The sequence below is a fragment of the Vespa velutina genome, chromosome 17 (genome assembly GCF_912470025.1).
Source record: "Vespa velutina chromosome 17, iVesVel2.1, whole genome shotgun sequence".
Taxonomy (NCBI): Eukaryota; Metazoa; Arthropoda; class Insecta; order Hymenoptera; family Vespidae; genus Vespa; species Vespa velutina.
The window spans coordinates 326,272-344,171 of record NC_062204.1 but is presented as its reverse complement, the minus strand read 5'-3'; the positions used below and the strand labels follow the sequence as shown (position 1 = coordinate 344,171).

At 28.9% G+C, this 17,900-nt stretch overlaps 1 protein-coding gene and 1 long non-coding RNA gene across 12 annotated transcripts in view; one reads left to right on the top strand and one right to left on the bottom strand.

The window, feature by feature from the left end:
• LOC124955071 overlaps positions 1-5,683 on the bottom strand; it is a 53,353-nt gene extending 47,670 nt beyond the window's left edge. For both annotated transcript variants that reach the window (XR_007102747.1, XR_007102748.1), the window contains exons 1-2: positions 4,852-5,683; positions 4,276-4,540 (exon numbers count right to left, since the gene is read on the bottom strand). This is a non-coding gene — a long non-coding RNA (uncharacterized LOC124955071). The remainder of the gene's footprint in view (positions 1-4,275; positions 4,541-4,851) is intronic.
• Positions 1,294-16,291, top strand: LOC124955066 (calpain-A-like). Of its 10 annotated transcripts, XM_047508952.1 has the most exons (17): positions 1,298-1,461; positions 1,561-1,643; positions 1,743-1,875; positions 9,446-9,622; positions 9,712-9,899; positions 10,128-10,431; positions 10,507-10,688; positions 10,942-11,192; positions 11,261-11,418; positions 11,488-11,705; positions 11,772-11,814; positions 13,676-13,720; positions 13,892-14,021; positions 14,919-15,053; positions 15,422-15,549; positions 15,635-15,830; positions 15,907-16,291. In XM_047508952.1, exons 2-17 carry the CDS (start codon positions 1,564-1,566, stop codon positions 15,990-15,992), a joined length of 2,454 nt encoding a protein of 817 aa, XP_047364908.1. In that variant the 5' UTR covers positions 1,298-1,461; positions 1,561-1,563; the 3' UTR covers positions 15,993-16,291. The 10 variants fall into 10 exon arrangements, with proteins under 10 accessions (XP_047364916.1, XP_047364908.1, XP_047364906.1 ...); XM_047508950.1 differs by having other exon boundaries at positions 1,298-1,643; XM_047508953.1 differs by lacking the exon at positions 13,676-13,720 and having other exon boundaries at positions 1,300-1,643.
• The last annotated feature ends 1,609 nt before the right edge of the window (positions 16,292-17,900 follow it).

Sequence of the window (17,900 nt, the reverse complement as noted above, 5' to 3'; positions counted from 1 at the left end):
AATATACTGGATCAGGACAGAATAATTGCTATAAGGATAATCCAAAAAATGTAAAAAATGAAGATAGCCTCGAATGCACTTGTACAAAAAAATTTGTACAATACTCAGATTAGAACTTTTTAAGAACATATTTCACAGTAAAATCGATACAAATGGATTACATTTGGGTTGTCAGTATATTATGAGACCATACAGTAGACTCTCACAGATCGATTATCTTTACTGTCACAAACGTAGACATCATAATCCACCGAGAATTGACCGAACACAACAATCTTCTTAAAGAACAAGTACCTTACTATAAATATACAGTATTGAGTTCTGCAAATTACAAATTATATTACAACCGCATAATAGTAATTGATAAGACAGTACATTGCAATAGGCCGGATATTACATTTGTGTATAGTGAGATTTATGTATAGAAAGTCACATGTCCAATCGATACAGCTGTCCTCAATATCCATTCAAAACACATGTGATAAAAAAATATACAAATATACAGTTCCGTGTATTGGTGTTTTAAATATCATACCGAAATAATTCGATCGTTCTTATTGATACACACGATTCAATAGTATTATCGTATCATTCATAATATCATCGTAAATTTATAAACCAACTGATATAATTTCTTTTTCATAAAAGCAACGTAATAAAGCATCAAATGTAAAAGGAACCTCACAAAAGAAAGAAAAAAAGAGAAAAATAAATATAGACAATTTCACGAAACGTATCTTTTGCTGATCTAATAACAAGATTGTATCGTAAAAGGTCGATCATTATTTTATTCGTCATATTGAAAGTACAAATCGCACCATTTTCGTATCCTTTGAATTCTACCTTGAGGTGGAAATTCAAATACCAGCCGCTGCAAATAAACGAAGTCTCGTATATTTAACGAAGAGAAAAAGAGCACACGAGTTCTTTACTTTTCTTACAAGAATAAGAAGAACGAAACAAAAATGTATCTCGTACACGTGTGTTTAGCGTATATGTAAACATCGCACCAAACCGATCTTACCAAAAGTCATCATGTTTTCTTATGTACGATAATAATAAAGAAATATGTTTATGAAAAGTTTTGAAAAACAATTGATCAAACAAATTGAAATTTTTCATCTAATCGACTCATTATGCTATCAGGGAAACTTTTTATTTCTTTTTCTTTTTCGTCGTCTTCTGCTTCCCCTGGTAGCTCTGACGCTTAGCAATGGCAGTGACTATATATATAAGCCTATGAATATACGCATACACATTCGAACATTATAGCTATTCGGATAGCGGACGACGAAAGGAGTTAGCAGTTAGTCAGTGCCGATATAGGCAGACAAGACAAGGTACTTAGAAGAAGCTGAGGAAGAAAGAAGGGGCACGACGACGACGACGACGACGACAACGACGACGACGACGACGACGACGACGACGTCGACGACGACGACGACGTCGACAACGACGACGGTAACAAATTCGTGATACAGTTCTGTGTCAACTGTGAAACGCGTATGTAGAGTATTTTCGTTTCTCGTGAACGTGTCCAATTGACTTTCTCCTTTCAAGGCCATGATGAATTATTCTTATTACTACATCAAGACCATCGATGATGGTAGCGAGAATCCAAAGACATATAAATTCTTAAAGGGGTAAGCTCTGAGGACAGAGACCAAAAAAAAATCATTAAACTGATAATATCAAGGAATTCGTTCTGGTGTGTGTATCGACGATACCTGATCTCTTTGTAGAAACACCAAACTACAAGAGACACCTAAAGATGTTTGGTCGACTATCGGAAGATATGAGCTTCGTTCGAGATTACTTAGAGGAGGACTTTCCGGTTCCGGAGACATTCATCATCCTGGCAATGTTACTTTCAAGGTCCGCCATCAGCGATTTTTCCTAGTATCAAATCCACTGTGTAGAATTAAGCTATTTTGACTAAAGATCTTCTTCATTCTTTGCAAATAATACAATTTGCTCGTTCTTTACACATAATATAATCTGCTATCCTTATTATACATATTATAAATTTGTTTGTATATAGATATATGTATATGTATACATATATATATATAGGTATATGTACACGTATTATATAGATTATATAACAGAGATAAACAAAGTCTGATAGGAAATATTATAACTACATAACATTTATATACACACACATATATATATATATAGGAAGTTTTTTTATGATGATTAATCTTTCTTTTTTTCTTTTTATCCAGCTCTACCTTCTTTGAATTTCTTTTTCTCTTCTTTTCTCGTATTTTTTCTTTTCTTTCTCTTTTTTCTTTTTGAACAACTTGATCGTTATCAATTATACATGATACAAAATATCAATGATTTTTCATCGTCAATTTTCGTTGAAGCGTTTCTACATGGCGATAGAAATAAGTCACATAGAACGGGCCATTAAATTTTTGGTATAAACTATGGTTAATGGCCGTTCTGTGGAGGCAATGAAACGAGGGAAAAATCGTCGTTACAAAACATTACGAAGGTGAAATAATTTTAGCATTGGTTTCTTTTGCCGAAACGAACGGCAGACAAGATGTTATCTCGTTAATACTAACGAAAACTAACGAACGTATATAAATAAGTACAGCATCACTGGGAGAATCCTTCTTTGATATATTGAATTCCGAATAAATAATTAAATCATCTGGGTTATCCCAATGTTAAACGAATTAAAGCATCAATTTGGTGCTTTAATAATATTTTTCTTCGTAGAACTTAATGAAAATAATTGTGAGTTTTCCGAATTCGTTTCGGAACAAAACGCCGAAGATTTTCTTCGAATAATTTAAACTCATTACGCATATGTATAAATCTTGTGCTATAGAAGCTATAAAAAGTATATGTAGATAAGAAACCATCGAAGTTGTTCATACGTTTCGAATACGTGCTCTGGTAACCGTTGATCCAAATTCTTTTTGACAAAAGCTTCGATCTCAAATCTTTTTTTTCTTTTTTTTTTCATTATATGGGTCGGCCGGTAATAACTTGACACCCTATATATATATTTAAGTTTTCTTTCACGATCCCGAAATAGTATCCTTGCTCAGCATAATCTCATAGGAGCATCTCTTGCTCTTTGTCGTTTCAATTCAACGAAACCAAGTAGCAGCAGGAACATATAGTTTTCCTTGACAATACTTATGAATATATACATCACGTGAAACCACTGAATGGTTTTGAATGAAGACAAACTTCATTCGTGAAATACTTTCAAATGCATGTATATATATAATTTATATAAAAAAAATACAAATCGTCCTTGAATGAAACTCTTGAAGGAAAAATCGATAACATTGAAAATGATTGGACGTTCACTTTACGAAGGACATACCATATAAAGAAACAATATAGTGTTTTGGGAAAACTGTAAAAGGATTTTGTAAGCGTTAAGAAGAAAAAGTTGAACATATCTGAACATATAAGCCGAGTCATCCTCAGAATGATTCAAAGATGCATGAAGTTAAAAACAAGATAATCGTATATATTATAAAATAAGTGGGGATAAAGAGATTGTCCTTCTGGAAAAAGGAAAAACGACATCATTGAGTTTTTCTTTCGTGCTGCTTTCGAAGAATAGTTTTAGCTGTCAAAGAAACAACGGCGAAACAATTGTCATTGATCTACCTGATTTACATAGAACAAAGACCGTATTTCAATTTCTGTTATAGGAGTATTCCTGTGTGTGACTTATGTGGTAGTGCTCATAAAAAACTGTGTCGACCTTACTTTAGTATCATTCGAGATAAGCGTCGTGAAGCGACGCTTTCTGACGCATCGGTATTAACATTGTCACGATAGAAAAAGAGACAGATCGTCGGTAACATAACATTTGATATTGTGCAACGAAACCACAAACATCTAGAAGATCTAAGAGATTCTAGAAGATCCCAGTTCAATCACTTTGAAGAATTTTACTTCGTGCCTTGAGAAGAAATCAAACAAGCGTGACACACGCCTCGGTGTCTAAGTGTAAAACGCCGTTTATTGATTATTATAATTCAAGATTGTAATAAGATAAAATCGAAAGTCATGTATAATAATTACGGAAAAAGTTCTTTTAATATTGGATGGAAACCAGAAATAGTGGAACCAAAGTTAGTACGGCAGCAAATGAAAGAATATGAAGTGAGTATAGAATGCACGTGATTAAATTTTGTAGTGTGAATCATCTTTTACCGGTATGTGTATACGTATTATACGACTAGCGAGCAGAACAATTTAATTACAAGGTCGTTTAATGGATTTCAAACTTACCGCGCGAAAATATTTTTCCCGATACACAGCAAGCATATACAGTTGGAGTAACTCTAATACCCCCTTTTCTTCTCTCTCCTACTTTCTTGGCAACGAAGTTTGTCGAACTTAGCCGAATCAAGCGCCAGGTATCGATCGACTCGTTTCCAGGCCCTAAGCTTTTCTCATTCATTTTTTCTTATATTAACGAAGGAATAGAGTCAAAAAGTTATTGTCGTGTAATTGTCTTTTCATTACATTCGTAATAATTTCTTTAACGACACTCCTGAGAATAATAAAATAAAATTGGAATTAAAGTTTGATTTCGAATTACATGTTTGAAATATCGTCATTTTGATTTTGAAGATTTAAAAATAAGTATATATATATATATATTTTTTTTGTTACGTATCAATTCGATTTCGTAATTAATCACAGATCGGATTTAACAAAATTTGTCCTAAATTAATTAATTGATCAAATTAAAAAAACTTGGCTATATTTGGAAATAGAAAAATAAATAAATAAAAAAAAAAAAAAAAAAGGAATAATGAAAACATATAACGGAATATAATACTTGTCATTCTTGTTACGGACCTGGTTAACCGGTGGCCTGCCACGCGACTAAATAGAAGAAGCACGCATATCAAAGTATATAGAGAAATTCGTGACTTCGGTGTTTCTCTCGTTGAAAATTCGAGTCGCGTGCAACTGGAACGTCATAGGATCGACATAAGAACCGAACAATACAGCAGCACATAATTTATTAAGAGAAGAAATCTATAAAGATCGTTCGTATTTTGCGACGCATCGAGTCGCGTCATCGTCGTGTGTGACGAAATATGGGCGAGGACTATAGAAAAATGTCTAGTGTAGTGCCGGGAGAGAACGGAGAGTGCGTTCAAGCAATTTGAAAACATCTGCTCGTTCCATATCACGTTTCTTTCGACCTGCAATTTTTTAATAACCTTTATGCATTCCGCAAGGCCTTCTTACATTATTTCAATGCAACTTGTGCGTTCTGGAAACAAGGTTAAATTTATCATTCGTGCTTAATATAACGAAACTTTTCACGTTTCTTTTCATTCGCATTCTTTTCGTCTTCGTATATAAACAGATATAAACGTTTTAACATATAAAAAAAAAAAAAAAAAAAGAAAGAAAAAGAAAAAAAAAGGAAAAAAAAAAAAAGAAAAACGTAAGTGTGTCTTCGCGAGTTCTAATAAGATCAAAAAGTGATAACAAAAACCAACACGATACAACAATGGATTACTATGGATGTAACAGAAACGTGCTCGATGACGTTTTTGTTAAAACGGCTGTCGAAGTGAAGAGGATATTACCATCTTTGTTCAATATCAAAGTGGTAGGCATTTTTCTATATATAGGATATCATAAGCAGAGGGGGGGAGAGAGTGTGTGTGTGTGTGTGTGTGTGAGAAAGGGGAAGGATAGGGAGAATCAAATACATTTATCGTTTGTAATAAAAAGGTTACATTTTCTACATTAGACCTTATCAAATTTGCCGCCAATAGCGGTTTATGAAAGTGACGTTGTTTTACAAATATAAATATCGCAGTACGACATGAGTTAGAACGATTATAATACAAGCATGTTCCTCCTTGGAATGATGTGTGTCAGAGAATATAAATTAAACAGTAATTATAATGACGTTTTTTCATGATTATATCGTTTTAATGAGATTCTTTTTTTTATAAGTCCCATTCACTTTGTGACGCATATTTAAAAATAACGGATATATGTCGATAGACTTGTGATTTATTTATTAATGAATCGTTATTATTTTTTGTCTTCTTTTTCTTTTTCTAAATGCATAAGATGATTATATTAATCAATTTATTTATTAATTATTTTAGAGTATATATTTGTTTATAGAATAAAGAAAAGTTTTATTATTAATTTATTTAATTTATTAATATTGAATAAATTTTTATATTTTAATTTATTTATATTTATAAATTTTTTTAATTTTTATAATGGTTATTTATATTAATTAATTTATGTAATTGATAAAATAGATACTATTTAATAATTTAAATAGCTTAAATTAAGAGTTTAATATTGAAGATATTAAGGTGACATGATTGTTTTTAAATATAAATATAAATATAAGTATAAATATAAATATAAATATAAATATAAATATGAGTATGAATATGAGTATAACTATGAATGAATGAATGAATGTATGAATGAATGAATGAATGAATGAATGAATAAATAAAATTAATTAATTAATTAATTAAATAGAAATAATTTATATTTATATAATATATAATATATATAAATGATAATGAATAAATAAATTGCATTGCAAGAGCAGAAAATAAAAGTATAAAGAGTTAATTATGCATAATTGGAGCGCATAATAAGAGTTAATAATTCGAAGGAAACATTTGAATGCAGCATTCATTTGGCATATTGTGACAGTATGTATATATATGTATATATATATTGTACGTACACATGCATTATTTTAAATTCAATAATAAACACTTGTCTGGTTTCTTGAAAAATAATACAATTGTTTGAGCTACTTTTGAATGTATTCTTAATACGATCGTAATTACATATTTCTGATGATTATAATTAAAAAATATTTAGCAACGAATTAATGATGAATTTTCGTTATTTATAATAGATTGAACAAAGGACTTTTGTGATTTTAATAAACGACTATTTCAAACAATAAAATCTTTATCAAACGAATGTTAAGGATATTATATATGCTGGTATAATTATGAAAATGGTTTGAAATGAATTTTTCATTTATTAAATATTGCATTTTTATTACTATAATATGGAACTATTTTAGTAAAATAATGCAAAATTAAATTGTTAAATTAGGTTGTGTAATTATGAGTCTGCTTTCCAGTAAATTTGTAATTTGTGAAAAAGAAAATAATTATTCTTTTATCATGTCATCAGATAGCAATTCAAACAAGTTAATCTTGTGTAATGATATAAAAGTAATATTCTTTACAAAATGTATATTCGAGTATATAGAGTTAAACGACCTATTTAACAGATATATTAATATGAAACATAAATAATGCTTCTAAAAAATAAAAATAAATAAGACAATTAACGTCAACAGATAAATCGGGTTAAGATTAATTTACAAGCATATTAATTATTTACAATACTATGTAATTGTAAAATCACAAATTTATATTCCTGTGTTTTTTGTAAACTTCTAAAATTTTTAATTAATAATATTATAACTTTGACGTTATATAATGTTTTTGTAGACATGACAAAAAATTGGGTTATAACGGATTAAATGTAAATCTGGAAATTCAAAATATAAGGTAAGAAAACAAGATAATTATAGAACGTTCATAACGGATCAGTTCATAAATAGTTGGTAAAACAAAAAAGTCTCAGAACTTTTGAGAGAGAATAGAAAATGCAGCTATAAATATCAGTAAATTTATCAAAAATATTTTTAAGCGCTCAAAGCATTAAAAATTACAAATTTTGCTATCGAAGAATACAAAAAAAAAAAAGAAACAGAAATGATGGAAATTATTTAATTAATTATTTAATTAATTATAATTATAAGTATAAAATGCTAATGAATATTCGTTTCTACCAATTTTTTTTTTTTAATAAAGTTCATAATCTCTTCGTTACAAGTTACTTTTAAGATATACAATTAAATTTGAAAATGGTTTCAAAATTATTCAAAGTTTTGAAAAGTTTAAAAAATATTTGTTTTTATAAACAACACATGAAACTTTACAATCAGGAAAAAGATTTACATTATAAGAGCAAGTATTTTATGAAATATTTTGATACATACTGAACGAATATTTTTTAATAAATCCATATATAAAACTCAAAATATCTCAAATCGAAAAATATATAATTTAACTTACTTTCACAATTACCGGTACATATGTATTTATGTTTACATATTTTAGATCATTGGTTGAACCATTAAATGTCAATAATTGTAAAATTGTCTCTCAGGTACAAGTTAATAAATAAAAAAGAATTACGGAATATGATTCGTCTTCTTTATTGAAAAAAGTGATTGGTCAAAATTTAAAATGATATCGTCGATATGCACGATGCACGATGCACGATGCACAATACACGATGCACAATGTTCGTTAACACTATCAAATTGACCCAAATGATAAATTTTAGATTTCTACTTCTGTAATTATCGAAAACATTATACGATGTTTAACAATATCGATAACATAAGATTAATATTAACTGAGATTTTTGGTTATTTATTATTGTAAAATTAAATATAAAATAAAAACAGTAATGAAGAAAGTGTTCTTTTAAAATTGAAAAGCACGGAAATAAATTTTTAGTTGTGTTAATTAATAGCGGAAATTTATGTAAGTCTATCTTGCGGTCTCTTTTAACTTAACGATACTCTTAGTAGTGGTTAATTGCTATCCGGTTAATTGATATAACATTATGATTTGTATGTATGATAATAATTCTCCATAGCATTCCTTTTATAATAGTATGAATTCGCATGTGTTCGGGAACGGTTTATGCGAATTATTATAAAGAAGTTAAATAATTAGACGAAAGAAAAGAAAAAAAAATGTCCGAAGTGAACAAAAGATCGATATTATCAGCATCATGCGCGAATTATCGTTATTCGACATATTTGAAGGAAGGTGTAGCTGTGCTAAAACTTTCCCCAACAGTTGAAAATGCTAAGAAAAATAAAAATTCATTGCAATCGGCTAATATGTTGCTTCACATTTCGCAAACGAAATCCAATATATATTCGAAATTGCAATCGCCCTATCAACAAAAAAAGAATTATTTTCACAAAGTCGCCGCGGTACCTCCATTGAATTCCTCGAATATAAATTCATTGAAACGCGATTTAATCTATAATACTAATTGCGTTAAAAGTACAACGAATTTTATTGGGAAACGTTGTTACAACGTAAGGAGAACTACTTATTTCGATGCATGATCAATTTATCGATTATTGATAAAATTATGAAAGTTGCCCGCATATACATTTTTTTATTATTTCATATTATTGTGTAGCATAAGTGTATTAAATTGAATGTATATGATAATAAGTTAAATTTTTTTAGATTTTTGTATTCAAACTATTTTCGTAATTACTAATAAAACTGTGAAATTAAATATTAACAGCGATCTTTTTCTTTTCGTCCATTAGCTCGGAGAAAAAGGTTCAGGTATCAGAGCACGCGGTGAAATTCAAGATTTTAACGCGTTAAGATTGGAATGTCTTCAAACCGGACGACTCTTTGAGGATCCAGAATTTCTAGCGGCTGATTCATCTCTATACTTTTCTAAAAGGCCGGATAGATACATAGAATGGAGGAGACCGATGGCAAGTGTAACGAAAAAGAAACAAAAAAAAATTCAAATTTTCTCTTGAAATTAATCCTTAGACTGACGAGTTGTCATTATAATTTGCAGGAAATCGCGGATGACCCGCAACTTTTTGTCGAAGGTTTCTCAAGATTCGACGTTCAACAAGGAGAACTAGGCGATTGTTGGTTACTCGCAGCAGTTGCAAATCTTACGATGGATTCAAATTTGTTCTTCCAAGTTGTTCCAGAAGACCAAAGCTTTCAAGAAAATTACGCTGGAATTTTTCACTTCAGGTTAATGTTTCTTTCTTTCTATTTCATATTTCTCTTGAAATTCCGACAAATTTATTCCGTAATATCGTCGATCATCTTACATAAAAATATTCTAAGATTTTTAAGTAATATACTATATGTATCTGTGTTTTATATCTTTTTTAAAAATGAAACAAATTAATTTTCTGATTCTTATTTTGTTATCTTATTAAGCGGAATAAAAAATTTTGCTTTATATATCTGTTGCAGATTTTGGCAATATGGTAGATGGGTGGATGTTGTCATCGATGATCGTCTACCTACTTATAATGGTGAATTGATATACATGCACTCCGCCGAAAGCAATGAATTTTGGAGCGCTCTTTTAGAGAAAGCTTATGCTAAACTTCATGGATCCTACGAAGCTTTGAAAGGGGGTACAACGTGCGAAGCGATGGAAGATTTTACAGGTGGTGTTACCGAGATGTATCAGATGGAGGAAGCTCCACCGAACTTATTTAGTGTTCTTTTAAAGGCATTCGAAAGAAATTCTCTTATGGGTTGTTCCATCGAGGTAAAAACAATTTTTTCGTTACTTTTTATATTTCAAACGATCAAAGGCAGAGTATTTATATGCTAGTAATTTTAGCCTGATCCAAACGTATTAGAAGCAGAGACGCCTCAAGGACTAATCAGAGGTCATGCCTACAGTATTACTCGTGTTAAGCATGTAGAAATTCAGACGCCAAATCAATATGGTAGAATACCGTTGCTCAGATTACGAAATCCATGGGGTAATGAAGCAGAATGGAACGGTCCCTGGAGCGATAAGTAAGTCATTATTAATTATTTATATAACATTATAAATTAATTATTTATATACAGAATTTTTATACAGAATTATTACACAGAATTTCAAATTGCTAATTTGAAAAATGAACTAATATCGCTTTTTCTTCTTTTTTTTTTCTTTTTTTTCTTTTTTTTTTTTTTTTTTTTTTTTTTTTTTAAGAACCAATTATTTTCGCATTTTTCGTTATCGTTCCTTTTTTTTTTTTTTATTAACGAAAGTATTCGATGTTAGGTCACCGGAATGGAGATTTATTCCTGATCACGAAAAAGATGAATTAGGATTAACTTTCGACATAGATGGCGAATTTTGGATGTCCTTCCAGGATTTTACACGATACTTTACACAACTTGAGATTTGTAACTTGAATCCAGATTCCTTGACAGAAGGTGATATCAATGCCGGAAAGAAACGATGGGAAATGAGCGTTTTTGAAGGAGAGTGGGTACGTGGAGTTACAGCCGGCGGTTGCAGAAATTATTTAGGTAATCGGTTGAATTCAAAAATAATCTAGGAATGATAAATAAGTCTATTAATGATATCATATTTCTAGAAACATTTTGGCACAATCCTCAATATCGAATAACACTGGAGTATCCTGATGAGGATGATGATAAATGTACGGTTATAGTTGCTCTAATGCAAAAAAATAGACGAGCTCAACGACGAATGGGTGCAGATTGTCTTACTATTGGATTTGCTGTATACTATGTGTGTACATTTCTTTTAATTTATTACCATCAATTCGTTATAATTCTTAATTAATAATGTATTTAACAGTTGGAACATCCTGAAAGATTACCAAAACCATTGGATATGAATTTCTTCAAGTATAATGCATCCGTAGCACGATCACCAGCTTTCATTAATTTGCGTGAAGTTACATGCCGATTCAAATTACCACCTGGAGTTTATTGTATAGTTCCGAGCACTTTCGATCCTAACGAAGAAGGTGAATTTTTACTGAGGATATTCTCAGAGAATAAGAATAATATGGAGTGAGTATTGATATTAGATTGCTCGCATATTTATATACATATATTTACGAACGTTTTTCTCTGCAGAGAAAATGATGATGAAGTCGGAGTTGGCGAAGTTGACGATAGGGTAAGAGTATGAAAGTTTAATATTACTTTATGTGTGCGGCTATGAATATATTGAATGCGTACAATTAATGAATAATTTTTTTGATCACAGTTGTAATGGCATAAGTATGATCACAAAGCACATATCTAACTGCGACTTTTAACACATTTGACCAATTTAATTAAATTATCTAAATATCACTATGTATACAGGATATCCGTCCATAGATGTCCGAACAAATATCTTGCGTTCGGTTAAAGTTACAAAAAAGTTTGCACGCCTCTGAATCAATTGCAAGGTGCATGTAAATATTTTTTTTGCTCCAAACATTTTTTCAATTATGAAGATCAGCATTTTTTTTTTTTTTTTTTTTTTTTTTTTTTTTGATACCTATAATTTTTTGTGCATCTATACTATTACTGAAAATATATTAATACATTAATAATCATTTGCAATGAAAATCATATCTAGGAAAAAATTGCTACTTTACATCATTTATGAGGTAATCAATATTTTAAGTATTACAGTATTTAATTTTCCATAGGACAATTTGAAAACCAATTGTCAGATAATCTTTTGAAGTCCATTGCCTCGAACAAAATTCGATTCGTCCTTCGATTCGTCAAAATACACGACTATTTGATTTGTGAATAATGTATTTGTATAATATAGAGTATGAATCAGTATAAATATGTTAATCAATTGTTAAGATTTCAATTATCTCGTAAAAACAATCCATAATAGCTATTTTTTATTACATATTTACGTAGTAAAATTATATTATTCTATGATATTGATTGTTGATGACCACTATTATATAAATATGCAAAAAGATATTATAGATATACGCTTAAAAAAAAACTAAATTGACCTTCATAATTCAAAAGTCATGAATAAAAAAGAAATATTTACATGCACTTTAAAATAAATTCAGAACAGTGTAAATTTTTCTTAATAAACAACTTCCTTATAACTGAACCAGTCGCGAGATATTTGAACATCTATGGGTACACTCACAGAAGAGGATAGACCAGAAGTCTGGGTACAGTCGAATATCTTGTAAAGAATGCAATTTTAAAAAGAAAATTTTAGACAATACTTTTTAAATTTATAAAGACTAATATAATAATAATTTAATTTTTTTAAAAGCAACTCCCCACTTTTTATTTCACATTATTGTAATTGACATCGAAATGTTTTCATTATAATATAATAAGTCTCAATTTTATTAAGTATTTTTCGAGTTATTGATTGTTAGATTTTAAATATTATCGGCATGAGCGAACATTTATTAACATATATATAAATATGCATACTCATTCAACTTATTTGGTTATTTACAACATGTACGTACGCGTACGCGTATGCAAAGTATAAATTCGAAATATGTCTCAACCAATAACTCGAAAAATACTTAACGAAGTTGAGCCTTATATCATAATAAAAACATCAACTATAATAATATGCAATAAAAAGTAGAGGGTTTCATTTAAAAAAAAATTAAGTTTACCTTGACATGATTTTGGTAAAGTCGCCAAAAATCAAATAATTATTATTGTTCAATGTGTCTTTGTAAACCTTACAATTTTTTTTTTTTTTTTTTTTTTTTTTTCTTTAATTTTCTTATGAAAATTGCATTTTTTACGAGATATTCGACTGTATCTAAATTTTTACTCCATCTCGTGTGTATATGTGTATATGTATACATATTTACACTGTCTGCTTTTTCCAATGATTATAATCAGCTAAAAATTTAATCTATAATTATTGAATATTATTACTGACTCACATCTCATTAAAAAGAAAAAAAAAATCTATTATTATGTATGACTCACAAGGGGCACTAATTTGTTAAGTATGCATGTTCACGCTTGGCTTTTAGGTGATTAATCCCAAAGGCACTAACATTGAAGCGGATGATGAAAAAGTAAGTGAAACGCATGTGCGTCATGTATTGCCTGATAATACAAAATAAAAATTAAATTAATATTATTAACCTTGGATAATAAATATATTAATACATCATTTTTTGAATATAATTATATACTACCTAAAGTAATAGATCATATTTGATAAAATTTATCTTGATACATAATAGGTCCGCGAAGAACCTGAACCTGATCGAAATATCGAAAAAGTACGAGAATTCTTTAAAAAGCTCGCTGGTGATGATATGGAAGTGGATTGGATGGAACTCAAAGAAATCTTGGATTTTGCAATGAGGAAAGGTAAATCAATAGATAAGTTACCTTTATGGCAACTACATCTTATAAATAAGAGAAGAAAAAAATCTAATATTTTAATAACTTGATTTTCTGAAAAAATTCAATCATGAATTTATAAATTCTCTAAATAGTTATATCAGGTTTTACTTCATCACAGCGTTTCTTTTTTTCATGCTTATCTTTCTGCTTCCCTTAACTTTGTTTCCCTATATTTCTATACCCTTATACTTTGTATGCTTGGGTATTTAATGTTTTCGTATGACTTGTGTAATTACTGACCGTAATAATATTCATATCTAGCTATAGTTATTACCATTCAGATTTTTTCACAGTTTCCTCACATAAGAAACAATAACATTATATTAAATTAATAATTCAATATGATGCTTTTGTTTTTTTCTTTGACTCACAATTTTTGGTTCGTTCTATTATTTTTCTATAAAAGTCATTGCACTAAGGATATATGAATTAAATAACATGATCTTGTTTGTTTTCTTTAATGTTTTCTTTAATGTTTTCTTTAATGTTTTCTTTAATGTGCACGGCTGTGTTCCTTGGATTTTCATATCTGCGACACATAAATACAATTGGGTCACCACGTAAGAATTAAGTTTCTTATTATTTTTAAGTTCACGATATGATTATAAAAGATATTGATTTGTCATTATATAAAAATGTGCACTTAATCGCCCAATATGTGGTAATACATTAGAATTTAGAAATCGTCCAACTAAAATCTTAGTTTGGTTGTATCAGTTTAACAACAAAAAGTGATTAAAGCAACAAAAACAACATGGGTACCACTAATCCAATTATTTGTTTTATCTAATAGATATCTGTTTGACCCAACTGTATATATGCAAACATTAATGTTAACATATAGCTATATGTTACGGGTAGAGTTACCACAGTCGACGCGTCGTAGCGAGGCACATGAACCTGAATCAGTGCAAGGAAATGGTTCTTTTATCGACACTGTCATCTCACTGCTGTGCGGCATTGTTTGTAATAATGAACAATACAATAAATCTGTAGGTAAGGGATTACTATTGATAAAATACAATTGTGGTGTAACACAACGTGGTATATGGACAATTCTATGAAGAATTGAAATCCATTGAAGAGAGAATAATTATATAAGATATGAATATATAAAATGTATACGGTTACGACGCTACGATAAGAATGCATGATAATTATACTCATTGCATATTGCATACTGCAAGACATGCGAAATTAACAAATTGGTTAAAAATGTTTATATTAGAAAGCAATTTGTATAAATGCTATTGTATAGTCGCATCATCATTTGTGTAGTTAATGTTTTTTCATAATATTGCTAATTGTGTTTATGTTATGTTTTTATAAAGTAACTACATTTTAACAAGGAATAATGTTTACAGATACGCAAGATAGAGGATTTACTAAGGATGTATGTCGGAGTATGGTAGCTATGTTAGATGTAGATCATTCTGGAAAGCTTGGATTTGAAGAATTCAGAACCTTGTGGAATGACATTAGAAAATGGAGGGTAAACTTATTGTTTAGTTCTAAGAAAAATTCTATCCATCATTTGTCATGCTTTCTGAAACATCATTGCTATTTTATCCGTTTAGGCTGTTTTCAAACTATATGATAAAGATGAGTCTGGATATTTAAATGCGTTTGAATTACGACAAGCTTTGAATAGTGCAGGATACAGGCTCAATAATCACATTTTAAATATTTTGGTACATCGCTATGGAACTAAGGATGGAAAAATAATGTTTGATGATTACATAATGTGTGCTGTACGATTGAAAACAATGATTGGTAATTATTATTTTCTGAATGTGATATTTTATAATGAAGAGAAATAAAAAAAGTAAATAATATCTTTTTTCCATAGACATGTTCAGAGAGAGAGATCCTGATCAAACTAATTCAGCTACATTCACGATGGAAGAATGGATAGAGAAAACATTATATTCTTAAAATATTGTGCCTTATTATTGCAAATTCATTTTTCCAGATATTTACGTGCCTATTTAAGATTTGCAGATAAGTTAATAATTTAAAATTATTCCTCGTTGTTGTTTTTTCTCTTATTATATAAAAATATTAAACTAATTGGCATATATATACTTAAATATTATATTATGAAAGTATCAATATGAGCTTTAATTGCCCATAAAAAGTTTTAAATATTAATGTTAATACATATTAAAAAATCATTTTAATGTAGGCAATGCAGTTTTTCTGATTGAGATGCCAATATAAATTTTTAAAGCTCATATATTTTTAAAGCCAAAGTATTAATGAAGTTCAAATTTTTACTCGTTGATAATGCCACTCTTCTGCATACCTGAATTTATAATTCTTCAGACATACAGGAATACATTCTAACAGAATTATATTAAATAACTATATCGTTAATAGAAGAAATTTTTTTTATTATTTGAAAAACTCTAGTTTGTTATATAATTAAATTTTTAAGAAATTCTATTTAAAGTGAAATAAAATAGATTTATAAAAAAAATCGTTATTGTTTTCTCTTCTATATTTTTTAATTTCACAAAAATTCAGCTTTAATTTTATAGCTAGGCAAATAAATTGTTAAAAATTTTCTTTCTGTTAACAGTTTTAAATTCAAATCTTTTGTCCGAACAGCGTCATCTGCAATTTATTTAAATATGACACAGACATTCATTTCGTGTATCGTCTATATACTTCTTCACAAAAAGGTAATTACGTATTTAAATTTGAAACGTCCAATACGTTTTATAACATTCGTTACAAAAATTTCTAATATAGGAAAAATCTAATACGTACTAATTAGAAAGTTGTACAAAATTTGTACAACTTTGATAAATATTGTTTCGATTTTTTAGATAATTTTTTATCGATTTAGTTTCGCTTTCCGAATCGATTCGCTTGAAGAAAGAAAGTAAAAGCTTTTTATAAATAATTTTTCCGTCTCGGGTTGTGGTGTCATTAAGCGAAAGATCGCTTCGACGAAGCGCTTATCGCGTTTCGCTGTGCGACGATGATGACGATGACGACGACGATGCGGTAGTTGCACGGTTCGATGCACCGGTGCTTTACACTACTTCATTCACCAGCACGAGGTACCACTTTAAGAAAGGAAGACTAGAATCGCATGACAATTTTCTTATAGAATGAATTTTTATGAATGTAAAGCAACGTTTCTCATACTCTAGAGAAATATTGCTTCGTTTTCTATAATAGCATTTTTGCCTTGTCTTCTACATAAATTGTTGAATTGAACTTATCAAAACTAATAAGTCTCTTTGGTGATTTCAATAATGAAATTATAAGAAAGGATACATAGATTTTTTATATAATTTGGATTTTAGAGAATTTATAATTTTATTATTATAAAAATTTGTTATATTGTATTATATAAATCAAGACTACTAATCCTTTGGATGATTTGAAAAATAAAATTATAGGAAAGAATGCGTAGATCTTTATATAATTTGGATTTTAGAAAATCTATTATTTTATTATTATAAAATTGTTACATTATGTTATAAAAGGCAAGACTAATAAATCTTTTGATAACTTCAATAATGAAATTATAAGAAATAATAGATACATTTTTATAATTTGGATTTTAAAATTTATTATTATCATTATTAACGGAAAATGTGTAATATATATATATATATATTACATTTTATATAATTTACGTTTTTTATTCTTTTGCGAAGTGTTTTTTCAATGTTTCTCTCTCCCTCTCTCTTTCTGTATAAGTCATATATATATATATATATATATATATATATATATATATATATATATATATATATGCTTAGGATGTGGAAAGAATATTGAAATTTCTTCATTATTCATTGTTTAACTCACTCATACAAATGTGTA